General features: G+C 41.2%; 1 protein-coding gene across 1 annotated transcript; it reads left to right on the top strand.

Annotated features, from left to right (window-relative positions):
• The first annotated feature begins 1,661 nt into the window (after positions 1–1,661).
• LOC126184462 (SCAN domain-containing protein 3-like) lies at positions 1,662–2,640 on the top strand. The gene is made up of 3 exons (XM_049926852.1): positions 1,662–1,936; positions 2,061–2,250; positions 2,341–2,640. Exons 1-3 carry the CDS (start codon positions 1,662–1,664, stop codon positions 2,638–2,640), a joined length of 765 nt encoding a protein of 254 aa, XP_049782809.1.
• Positions 2,641–13,425: the final 10,785 nt, after the last annotated feature.

The raw sequence follows: 13,425 nt of genomic DNA, 5'->3' as shown, positions 1-13,425 counted from the left end.
CCAGTTCTGTTTATTGACGAAGCCGTCCAGGTAAAAATAAGCTTCGTCCGTAAACCAAATGCTGCCCACATGCATATCGCCGTCATCAATCCTGTGCACTATATCGTTAGCGAATGTCTCTCGTGCAGCAATGGTAGTGGCGCTGAGGGGTTGCCGCGTTTGAATTTTGTATAGATAGAAGTGTAAACTCTGGCGCATGAGACGATACGTGGACGTTGGCGTCATTTGGACTGCAGCTGCAACATGGCGAACGGAAACCCGAGGCCGCTGTTGGATCACCTGCTGCACTAGCTGCGCGTTGCCATCTGTGGTTGCCGTACGCGGTCGCCCTACCTTTCCAGCACGTTCATCCGTCACATTCCCAGTCCATTGAAATTTTTCAAACAGATCCTTTATTGTATCGCTTTTCGGTCCTTTGGTTACATTAAACCTCCGTTGAAAACTTCGTCTTGTTGCAACAACACTGTGTTCTAGGCGGAAAATTCCAACACCAGAAAAATCCTCTGTTCTAAGGAATAAACCATGTTGTCTACAGCACACTTGCACGTTGTGAACAGCACACGCTTACAGCAGAAAGACGACGTACAGAATGGCGCACCCACAGACTGCGTTGTCTTCTATATCTTTCACATCACTTGCAGCGCCATCTGTTGTTGACAATTGTAACTACTGTAATTTCGAAAGTTTGTCCGCCTGAAAATGTACTGTTGTCCCAAGCATATTCCAACAAACGGTGTATTTCTATCGCTGCTCGTTTAGTTTTTATTGCCGTTTCAAATATACCGGTCATTTTTGAAACACCCTGTACTTGTCTGGCGTAGCGATGTTTTGTTTACGGAAACTGCGTAGAATTGTGATTAAAGTCGGGGAAGTAATTAGGTAACTGAAAACCATCCACCACATTCATTTAACATGCCAGTTGCCGGTGTTCCGCAGCGCTAAAGGTGTAAGCGGCCTGTTAGCCAACAATGTGAGTCGTGCATCAAACGTGCCGCGTGCCCACGGCCGCTCGTTTGTCGGCTGCGGGCTTGTACCACAGCCGCCTCATTGTTAGCTTTGTCGTGTCAGTGTGTCAGTCGTAAACTAAGTTTTGGTGCCCCTGATGTCCTTAGGTTAGTTAGGTTTAAGTAGTTCTAACTTCTAGGGGACTGATGACCTTAGATGTTAAGTCCCATAGTGCTCAGAGCCATTTGAGCCATTTCTCCAACAGTAGACAAATATCAGCTGAAATAAATAAGCTCACACTTTCAGAATCTACTTTTCGACGTCGTATAGAAGATATTTCAAAATATATGTTTGAGGCAGTAATTAATTAAGTCAAACTATGCAAATACTTCAGTATTGCACGTGATTCCAGTACAGATTTAGCTTCGATGGCTCAGTTTTCATTATTTGTGCGTTACTGCACAAATGATGGGGTAATAGAGGAAGATTCTTTAGCAATTATAACCATGAAAGGTCACACAAAAGGATGTGATTTTGTGGATGCAATTAAAGAATTTGTAAAAAAAAAAGACATATCTATGAGCAAATTAATATCAGTGTGTACAGATGGTTGTCCATCAATGACGGGCATCAACAATGGTTTGATAGCACTGATTAAGAAGGAATGAAATTTGCCAAATTTACTCTCCATTCACGGCTTACTGCATCAAAAAAGTATGGCATGTCAAATTTCAAATACGAAATTGAAGAATGTTATGCAAACGGTTATAAGCGTTATAAATTTCGTTCGTGCCCGTGAACTTAATCACCGAAAATTTAAAGAAATTCTGCAGGAATTGCAAGCTTGTTACATTGATGTTCTCCTACATACTGCCGTCAGATGGCTAAGCAAATTAAAAGTGCTGGAACGGTTTGTCAATTTAAAATCTGAAATTATTTTATTCTTACAACAAAGTGGCAAAAATTATCCTGAACTTGATGGTGATGAATGGTGGATACTTAGTTTTTTTTTTTTTTTTTTTTTTTTACACAATAATTCAACACACTGAACTTGGAATTACAAGGACCAAATAAGATAATTGGGCAAATGAGTAACAAAATATTTGCATTTGAAGCCAAACTGCAATTATAAATATAAATGAACTCGAAGATCTGTCTAATTTTCCAACTGTTGCTATGCTCCGATCAGGCTTAACTGTCGCCGAAACTATTTACCAAAATGTGAAAGAATATTTGGAAGCCTATTTGGAAGAAATAAAAAACATATTTGCAGATGTTGGAAATATTCGAAGCTGTTACATTCTCGTAGAGAACCCTTCGTATGTTGATCTCAAATTTTTCTGCCAATTTGGATTTCCTAAAACTAATTTGCTAAATTAAATAATCAAACTTCAGCATGATACACAGCTTAAGGCTCTGTTTATAGAACATCGTGAAACACAACAGTACACTGAATTTTGGAAATGTGTGCCTAACAATTATAAAAATTTACGAGACTGTGTACAGTTCATTTTAACACTATTTCCTTCAACTTACCTTTGTGAAGCTTCATTTTCAAAAATGAAGTATATGAAAAATAAATATCGTAATCGGTTGTCCAGTCATTTAGAAGACGCAATGAGGATTGCATGCAGCCCAGACGACGCAGATATAGACGACATAGCCAAAAAAGTTCAACACCACAAGCCACATTAATGAAAAATTATATTTTGTATTTACGTTTGTTTTGCAATCATCATGAATAAAACCCAGAGTCAATAAGAGACCTGTAGCTTTCTTATATAGCCTGTTGCATGTTCAGCGCATCTGTCCTTTTCTTATTTTTTTAATTTCTATTTTTTGAAAGTTTGAGATTAATGCAATTATAATAAAGTTTTTGTGGCCATTTGAATAATGTAATATTTTAATAATACATCTAATCTTGCATGAAAGTACTTTAAAATTAATTTCAGGAACAAGATACACTGATCCCAGATTTGTTTTTGGTAGTGGCTGAAAATTACCAATGATTCCCTTCCTTCCCTTCACCCTTCATATGCACCTGTAAGATTGTGAAACATATGTGAATTTTATTTTCACACAGATAATTAAACTGGAGTGAATTAGATGCACTGTATGCTTTTTTCCAGTTTATTGAAATTTGATCAGCAGCATTTTATGCAGTTTTCAACACTCGTAAACACTGTGAAAGTCTGTGAATGGCACATGTCATCATTGACTCGTGCTACCACAACAATTATTCCAGTCAGTCTCAACACTCGACTCCTGTGAAGACTGACTAAAAATGTAATTGTTGACAACGTGACAACTACTCGTAGGTCTCCTACGAATATATCCCTCATAATATAATAGTTGTCAAACCAGTGGACGGGTATTTAAGAATATATTTTTCCCTGTATTGCAGAATTTCAGTGTTACAAACATGGCTTATTGTTGTCAGCAGCTGCACAGTATTGTTATTTGGCGAAGGAGTTACATACATCCAACAGTTGCGAGTGGTTTGTCTCCGAAAGTACTATTTCAACAGGTTGTAATGTTTACATTTCTGAAGTACGATAAATGATATATATCCAAATCGGGTAAAGAATAAATGGTTTACAGCTCGGCTGTACCTGCCTCTTCCGTCAAATGAAAAATATACTGGAAGGATTGTAAGTATGAGCGCGTAAAGTTGTTCTATCACCTTTACAGGTGCCACTTGGTACAGCCCTGCTTGGAGCTGGATTTTCTCCCATCGGAAAATTCTTTGACCTGTATGCTGTGTTCAGAATCACAGGAATCATCATCAAGTCTCATTCCCACTTCAGTACTTCTTTGTAGGCATACACGTGAGCATCTAGTGAACACTTGACTAAAAGTAAGCTGCAGGTGTTCCGACAACAATGTAGTCTGGTCGCAATACTATTCCCACCAGTAAATATTGTTACAACAATGAGTAACATCGATTAAAGCAACCATTACACTCAATTATTGTTAACTACTTTCTGCAGAAAGAGAGCTGAGGCATCAGAGAGTAATTATGTCGCATATTGCGTAACTAAAAATGCATATATCGTGTTTTGCTAAAAATCTGGTGATATGGAGTGCTCACACAAACGCAGCAGTAGTCTACTTTTGCTTAAACTTGGTTCAGGATTGATAAAGGCCAAACATTATGTCATGACCGTGCCTACCTCAGGTTTTAAATTTTTTGAACATATCGAGTATTGAAAAAACGTTCCTTTATTGCTATCTACGTAAGTTTTTACCTGAACTTGCCACTATTTTATAGGAAGAATGGTATAAGATTGCCCTGAAAACCATAGATGACTCATATTTATCCTGATGACTGGGAAACTGTTTTGAATGCCAACGAGTTTCCTATGTTGTATTCAGCATGGTAGCATGTTTCTGTGGTGTTTCCATATTTTTGACCACTCCCTTTAGATGTATAGCAAAGAGATTGGAACTCCAGACTGACTGGCACATTCATGAACTGCTGCACACTGTGAGGAAAAGGCTCACGCTGTGTGTCTGCGAGCAGCCACAGCCCAGCCTCACAGTGTGGCAAAACATTTATCACTGTGTGTGCTGATATCAATGTGTTAAAAGACTTAGCCAGTGTCATACACATGCGCAGGGGGCTTCAAAAAGTAAATTACACATGTAAGTGGGAGGCCAAGTAACATATTGGATGCAACACTACACTTCAAAGTGACACTATTTATTAAGTCACCAATTCTCTATAAGCGATCACTGAAACGTTCTTCCAACTGTTTAATTTTTCAACGGCAGAAATTCACTTCTTGACAAAGGGACATCCGAGAACTTTCGTGCAACGTTGGAAAATCTGCAGTTGCTGTGAATCAGTTTCTTGGTTGCCTGGAGATTGTCGTCTGCGGTTGTTGATGATGATTATGGCCTTCCTACCTGGTCAGCATCAGCAATGTCTGTGCAGCCTTGGTCAAATACTTGGCTCTATTGCATCATTGCCAGACGTGAAACTGCATTTGGTCCATATACCGACAGAATTTCATGGCGAATCTGTGTGCAGATTAGATGTTTTGCGTACTTCAACTTTGCAATAAATTTCTGTTTGCCATGCCATTAAAATTGTACTCTGTGATGCACCTGGCAACTGTACTGCAGTGGAAGTGTGTCTACAGGCAACTCAGAATGTGTGTTCTCTTTTGACAGTGCACCACTCTTGTTGTGCTATTGTTTTTGCTTGTGACAAGATGTGTAATTTACTTTTTGAAGTCGCCCCTTAACTGAGGTCAAAATGTAAGTAATACTCTGCAACATATACACATTTTCGAAACGAAAACTGAGAGGAGTGAGGGCAGGGGAAGAGAGAGAGAGAGAGAGAGAGAGAGAGAGAGAGAGAGAGAGAGAGAGAGAGAGAGAGAGAGTGGTGGGAGGGGCAGAGAAGGGGGGGAGTGTCAGGGGGGAGTGTCGGGGGGGTGCGGGGGAGTGACGCAGTATAGGGGGAAAGGGGGATAAGTGGTAGAGAGGGGTGAAGGGGTAGAGAGGGGTGATGGGGTAGAGAGGGGTGAAGGGGTAGAGAGGGGTGAAGGGGTAGAGAGGGGTGAAGGGGTAGAGAGGGCGGAAGGGGTAGAGAGGGCGGAAGGGGTAGAGAGGGCGGAAGGGGTAGAGAGGGCGGAAGGGGTAGAGAGGGCGGAAGGGGTAGAGAGGGCGGAAGGGGTAGAGAGGGCGGAAGGGGTAGAGAGGGCGGAAGGGGTAGAGAGGGCGGAAGGGGTAGAGAGGGCGGAAGGGGTAGAGAGGGCGGAAGGGGTAGAGAGGGCGGAAGGGGTAGAGAGGGCGGAAGGGGTAGAGAGGGCGGAAGGGGTAGAGAGGGCGGAAGGGGTAGAGAGGGCGGAAGGGGTAGAGAGGGCGGAAGGGGTAGAGAGGGCGGAAGGGGTAGAGAGGGCGGAAGGGGTAGAGAGGGCGGAAGGGGTAGAGAGGGCGGAAGGGGTAGAGAGGGCGGAAGGGGTAGAGAGGGCGGAAGGGGTAGAGAGGGCGGAAGGGGTAGAGAGGGCGGAAGGGGTAGAGAGGGCGGAAGGGGTAGAGAGGGCGGAAGGGGTAGAGAGGGCGGAAGGGGTAGAGAGGGCGGAAGGGGTAGAGAGGGCGGAAGGGGTAGAGAGGGCGGAAGGGGTAGAGAGGGCGGAAGGGGTAGAGAGGGCGGAAGGGGTAGAGAGGGCGGAAGGGGTAGAGAGGGCGGAAGGGGTAGAGAGGGCGGAAGGGGTAGAGAGGGCGGAAGGGGTAGAGAGGGCGGAAGGGGTAGAGAGGGCGGAAGGGGTAGAGAGGGCGGAAGGGGTAGAGAGGGCGGAAGGGGTAGAGAGGGCGGAAGGGGTAGAGAGGGCGGAAGGGGTAGAGAGGGCGGAAGGGGTAGAGAGGGGGGAAGGGGTAGAGAGGGGGGAAGGGGTAGAGAGGGGGGAAGGGGTAGAGAGGGGGGAAGGGGTAGAGAGGGGGGAAGGGGTAGAGAGGGGGGAAGGGGTAGAGAGGGGGGAAGGGGTAGAGAGGGGGGAAGGGGTAGAGAGGGGGGATATTTGAAAAGGGAGAAAGAGATGGGTAGGGACAGGGAGAGAGGGGGGTAGGGACAGGGAGAGAGGGGGGTAGGGACAGGGAGAGAGGGGGGTAGGGACAGGGAGAGAGGGGGGTAGGGACAGGGAGAGAGGGGGGTAGGGACAGGGAGAGAGGGGGGTAGGGACAGGGAGAGAGGGGGGTAGGGACAGGGGGAGAGGGGGGTAGGGACAGGGGGAGAGGGGGGTAGGGACAGGGAGAGGTTTAAGGATGGGAAGAGAGAGGGGTAAGGACAGGAAGAGACAAGAGGTAGGGACAGGAAGAGACAAGAGGTAGGGACAGGAAGAGACAAGAGGTAGGGACAGGAAGAGACAAGAGGTAGGGACAGGAAGAGACAAGAGGTAGGGACAGGAAGAGACAAGGGGTAGGGGGAGAGGGGGTCTGTTTAGCCATGAGTGATGTACAGATGAAATTGAAAATGTGGAAGTTGGAACTGTGCCAGAGGAAATTGGAGAAACAAATAATGCCAAAGATGTGAATTTGAAAGGAATGCCCACAGGTAGCATGAGCTTCAATGATACCATTGATGGCATCCATCAAAAATGACAGGGTTGCAGCAGTACCACCAGACCAACATTCCATTAATGAAGCCTTAATTGCAACAAATACCAATGTCGTCATCTGTGTGTGCATTTTCGGGACAGGACCCGTTCCACTCGGATGAGAGCCTTCTATTTTCTCAAGTTAACACACTTTGAGAGCATTGGGCACTTCTGCCTCTATGGCTTGCAAACTCCCACAGTCCCATCAGGGAAACATACAGGGAAATTCGAGTTTGTTCAGTGTGTACTAATATGAACTCCATTGAAACACAGGTACCAACCTTGTACATCCACCTGGAATCTGTAATGGCTTATCATGTGCTATGTTTCTGAAGGTACTTAGCACTACACTTTGTATAGATGTCAGGGACTGATGTATATTTCAATGCCACACAGCACAGTCAAAATTATGGTTGTGGTTAACCGATAACTTAAAAGAACTTTAAATTTTTCCCCCCTTCTCACTACTCATCTTCCATTTTGTGATTATATACCTATGTAAACTAACTCATACATAATTTGGAATATGAGAACAATTATTACTTATTCTGTATATACTTGTGTTGTCCTGATACGTCCAATCTAGCATTTTAGCACCATATTTATTGCGTTTACATATTATCAAACTTTGATCAGTACTAGTAGTTTGAATTTTTTCCCCTCGCACACATTTTTGTATCACATGCAAGAGTTTCCAGCCTCTTTTTTTCTGCCAATTTGAGCAGATGTTTGTGATTGATTAGTTGCAGTTAATCTTCTTACATCAGGCTGTCATACACATATGATTAATGCAGTACAACTGGGATGTTGCAAAGTGAGTTCCATGTTTAGTATGCTGCTACTGTGCCTTTGCATTTCTTGTGTAGTTTTGTTAATGAACAGCAGTATTTCGATGTAGGCTCTTGGCAAAACACCAGATGGTTAACATGCTTAATTCAAAGTCGTTATGACTGAGTAACAATCTTTTATGCAACTAAAACTGCAGCCAATACATTAGAATATTTAGTAACTGTAAAACTGTATTCATTTTAAAGGAAGATTTAATAATCATTCCTACATTCCATATTAACAAATAAGTGCTTGAGCACACATTTTTGTACTACTAACAGGTTCAACAAACAATAGGTTTTCAAACGTATTGCATTATGCCTTGAACCAAATTCCAGTGTTCTCATTAATAGCATCGTGCAAAAATTTCATGTGATTCATTTCTGTGGCAGATCTGTGCTCTAACCTGCTCCAAAACATTCTGCATCTCACTTAATAGCTGCGAAGCTCTTGCAAAAAAATACTCTTGACCACAAGACAGGCATATGCATTCTCAGTGCAGTTCATTTGAGCAGGTTGTGGCTCCAGTCATGAACAGGACAATGCTGTTTGCATAGTCTGCCCAGTCTCGACACGTCTCGAAGGGTCAATCAGACCACGAAGGCATTGCCACTTTACATTAAGATGACTTGTCAGGACAAAATTACCCACCGAATTTATGCACACTGCATTATCACTCAAACATTCAACTGTTATCCTGAGGCACAAACCACAGATGATCTGCTTCATGGTGGTCACCTGGACACAACCAATACACTGGCTGTTGACAGTTATCTATAAATATTAGCTAGTAAGTGCCCATGTAGACTGTAACAGAACTGTACACCGTCTTTTAGTAGGTAAGCTGGAGGGCTATGTCAGCCTAGACAGTACAAAACTATTTCCAGCTGGCCAATATAGCCTCTATAGATCCATTAAAAGCGCTAAGTAGTTGGGTATAGGGATACCTGGAAAGACACTTGGATCAAATGCATCTGGCTGTCTTCACCAATAAGTACTCTGTCTGTCTGATGGCTGTGATTGTCAGAGTGTGGAGCCACCATGTAGCAAAGCCCATCAGGTGTGTAGCCCTAGAAGTCGGGCATTGAGATGGACCACATTTTTGGCTGGTATCACATATAGATACCAAACATCCTCATCACTATCATGATAAAACCCTCCAACTTACTATCCAGACTTACAGTAAACATTTTGATGAGTTCCTCTTTCAAGTAAATAACTAAAGAGTATTCTACATCGGACTAGTTTACACCATCCTCCTGATGGCAAGACTCAATGAAATGAATTTGCCTGTGGTATCTGCTGCCACGAATCCAAAAAGCAAGTGTGGGACTAGTTGAAACTTGCTGGATTTCATCTCAGACACTGGATGACATCTAGAGGGCTGCTGTCAAAGAGTGGGTCAGGAATGAGCAGCAATGTCTTGTGCGCCTTATGGGCAGCAAGTCAAGGAGGATCTAAGCACATTGCAATGCAAGGCATGGAGAAGCAACATCACAAATATGCACATGGCGCAAAGCTATTTTTGTGCAATTTACTTGTGCGCTCCTTACTTGAACATTTAAGTTAAATGACAGTGACAACTGCAAGGCAAACAACAAAGTACAGAGTATGGAAAATTTGTATATAACCAAATACAGAAAACAAATGTCTAAATTTAGTTTTCAGACTGAGACAATCTCTCTCATGACAGCCACCATATGTTACTGTTAGAGTTTTCGAACAGTTTGGTATGTCATTAAAGGTTTTGTGTGAGCATCAATTTGGTGAAGTCTTTGTCCACAAGGACGATCAATTTTGTGCAGTGGTTATACCCCTTTTGCATTCAATGAGTATTGTGCCAGGAAATAAATACTAACAGCTGTTGTGATATTCAAATTCAGCACCAGGTCTGCGTAGGAAGTAGGTTAGAACCTGTACTTTCACGGAGCTGGTACGTCCATACTGTAGCTGCCAATGCCGCTCATGAGCTAGTGAGGCTTTGTACAACTGTTTGTCATACATTTAGTATGGGGTCTCAAAATTAAGGCCATAGTACAAGATATATTTTTCCAATAATAAATCTACACCAAAACAGTACAGTCAATTATGTTGCAAATTTCACATCTTTACTATTATTTTACTTCTGTCAGATTTCATGTGGCCTGACTTAAACATGAAATTCCTGAACCAACAAGTCTCCTGTATTTACATTGTAACCAAATACTAATCGGTTACACATTTGTGATTTATGACTTCTCTTTATGGTAATACAGTATTACTTCCCTTTTACACTTTCCAGGGGATCAGAGGATTGGTGGTGTAAACAGGGGGAAATCACTTTCAAAGGTAGAAATGTTCTACAAAAACAGGCAAATGTTTAACAGTGCATACTGATATATAATAGTGTGCATAGGTCTTATTCCCAGTACTTACCTTAAATATCCAGTGGAAAAGCAACTGCTGATATTGCTCTGTCTTCTAATTCTGTTTTTCTGCTGGCCACTACATTTTGAGATAGCCTTCCTGTGGTCTGATTCTTGTGTTTTATTATATTTTACAATAAGGAAAATGGAGCTATCCATAATAGAAATGTTATATCTTTTTGAAAAACATTCAAATTTTAATAACAACTGAATATTTACAATTAAAAAAATCACAGTTGTAACATTTATTATTATCTACAAAAGAAGTCCATAACAGACACTTATTTGATATGTATTCACTCTGCTTCTCCATTTCATAAAGAGTCTCATGCATACTTTCACACTTCAACAGAAGAAAAATATCGTAGTAGTACTTCCACTGCTGCACTTGCCTGAGCACTGGTACACTCACTTCCCCTTCATCATCTTCTTTCCCATCACAGAGAGGAATTAGCTGACAATTTTTCTGCAGCTAATTCATCTACAGTTTGTTCCTCTGCAGTTATAACATTGTAGTTTAACTGTAGAAATTCATTAAAAGAGCACTTTGGCTGCAGTGTTTCCCATATAGCAGGAAGCAAGCCGCTGTCTCCTCCTCCTCCTCGGTCTGGCAGCTGACACATATCTTTAAAGAATCCTGCTTTTAAAAAACAGTTCTTTGTCGTATTCTCCTTCACAGCCTTCCATGACTTAACGATGAAATGCTATGCAAATGACTTTAAGGGGTGTTTAATTCCCAAATCCACACACTGCAGTTTGCTTGTGCAGCTAGCTGGGAAAAATTGTAACTGCACATTTCATAAGTTCATATCGATAGGATGTGCAGGACTAACCAACAAAAAGAAGTGTTTTTTTTTCCTTCTATTTTGAGCTTCCATTGTCACATCAAATGCAGCTAACTTTTCTAAAAAAGAAGTGAGGTCACCCTAGCTGTTTGGCTGACATCATATGAAGTTGGAAGTGAACCTATACTTATAAAAACAATGAAGCTTTTTTTGATTATCCTATCACAAAGGGCTGGAGCTCCTCAGTCACCAGCATTAGGCTGCTAACATCAATGTTGGCCTCAGTTTACTGTGTTTGCCACCATGGCATTCAACCCCTTTGAATGCCGAATGTTTGTTTTGGTAACACATTAAAAAAGTTCAATTTTGTAAATGTTAACTGGTTTTTGCTTCATATTTTGCAATTTAAATCTCTAATTTTTCGTTTACCCTCTGCTGGATACCATCACTGTCTACATCATTTGATTTGCTAGGGACAGTTCTATAAGAGACTTCTTCTAAAACTGTCAATCCATCCATTGGAGGCACTACAATTCTCAATGCCAACAATGTCAGCTATTTTAAGTGCTTTCTCCCTTAAAAGCACACCATCAATTGGAATACCTGCTGTCCGTGACATCTGTAATCAGCATTTCTTTACTTCCTCCAAATCGTCATATTTTAAGCAGTCATGTACTTTCACTTTTTTAGCATTTGGCCCACTTTCTGTAACACCAGATATGACATTTCCTTTTTTTTCCCAAACTGAATTCAGCATTTATACTAAAAGTTGCAATTTGTGTGCAACTGCTACTCGTGTTCCACGACATCCACTTTCTCCAAAATCTGGACCTTTTCCATAGTAAAAGATTTTCTTTCTTTTCTCTCCATTGGTCAGAAAGAACTGATAACAAAACAACAAAAATACTGAAACATATGAAGATTAACAAGAAAACGATCCAAGAAACAAGAGAGATTGTGGCAAATGAAATAAACTAATAAATCACCAATAACAACTTTTATGCTTCAACAACAAAAATAATAATCACCAAATGAGAAACTTTACCGACAAAAACGCTACAGATTCAATCAGCTATCGGCTCACGCTATGACATCACTTCCAAATTGTGCTTGGGATGCAGCATATTTATGATACCTTCAAACCATACACCCAGCTTTAGTTGTAATATATGGCACCTGAGCTTAATTTTTAATACCTACAGAAAATTGTATTTTAGTAAAATAGGCCCAAAAACGAGTTTCGTTACCTAACAATGATTTACAGTGTAGGTAGCATTATTTCAGAAATGTTGAAGTTGATGACAGTACACAAAAATAACATTTGATTAAGTTCACTTGTCAAGTGTTTGTTCGATATTTCAGCTCGGGGGCTCAGATTTTCCCAATCTTCATTAATTATATGCAGTTCAAACTACACATTTTAAAGAGAGCACTCTTACAGAGCCTGCACAAAAGCTGAAAAATTCCTTTTGCTCAACATTTTCAAGTTGAAGTCCCAGGAGTGGTGTAAACAGTGAGAAATACAAAATTTCAGAAATGTAAAATCCAGGTTATCAGTACCATTGTGAAAATTTAAAGGGATCAGGAAAAATAAATAAATTGTGTAAATGGTGGGAAAACATGAAAGTGGGTAATACTGTATTACTTCTGAAGGACAGCTCACTGAATTTGAGGGCAATAAAGATACGATACAAAGAAAAATATAAATATGCAGCTCTCCTTCCAGTAAATGTATGCTGTACATAATAACCCATTGTTCAGAGGGACAGACTGTAAATGCAAACATTTGTTGCATTTTGTAACTAACAACAATGGACAGAATAAGTAATATCAGGATATAGCAGAATGGCAAGTGTTCACTGCATGCATCCTTGGCTACTTGCCTATTTCCCCCAAGTTACCACTGGCTATGTTACCTTGGAGAATAACAGGTTTTCCTGCTGTTGAAGTATAAGTGTGTGTCATACCTTTTGCGTTACTCTCTCCAATGGATATATTTGCTGTAACACTTGTACGGCACTTGTGGAATTTAAGCAAATGACAAACTTTTTGTCTCTGATGGCACCTGATCAGTGGTTGCAGTCATGCACTACATACTGTGTACTCATTATTAAGGGAAATCCTGAAGATATGATCAGGAAGAACAACCAAAGGAGCCCTCTTACTTCAAATTGTTAGTGCATACTACATTAAAATCTTTGTGTTTAGCTATGATTTTATGAAATAAGAACTTGATATTCCTGTATATAAAGTTTGTCGAATCTGAAATAGTTATGCGCCTCTTAAGAAGCCAAGGCAAATATCTGCTCCAATATTTGAAATAAGACATACCTATCCCCCAAACTTTTGCCTAGATAA

The sequence above is a fragment of the Schistocerca cancellata genome, chromosome 4, assembly GCF_023864275.1.
Source record: "Schistocerca cancellata isolate TAMUIC-IGC-003103 chromosome 4, iqSchCanc2.1, whole genome shotgun sequence".
Taxonomy (NCBI): Eukaryota; Metazoa; Arthropoda; class Insecta; order Orthoptera; family Acrididae; genus Schistocerca; species Schistocerca cancellata.
This window is presented reverse-complemented; position numbering and strand designations above follow the sequence as displayed.

Coding starts and splice junctions, on each gene's coding strand:
- LOC126184462 (XM_049926852.1), top strand. CDS start 1,662: ATGGCATGTCAAATTTCAAATACGAAATTGAAGAATGTTATGCAAACG. Junction 1,937..2,060: donor GAACTTGATGGTGATGAATG/GTGGATACTTAG, acceptor TTGCATTTGAAG/CCAAACTGCAATTATAAATA. Junction 2,251..2,340: donor TTCGAAGCTGTTACATTCTC/GTAGAGAACCCT, acceptor ATCAAACTTCAG/CATGATACACAGCTTAAGGC.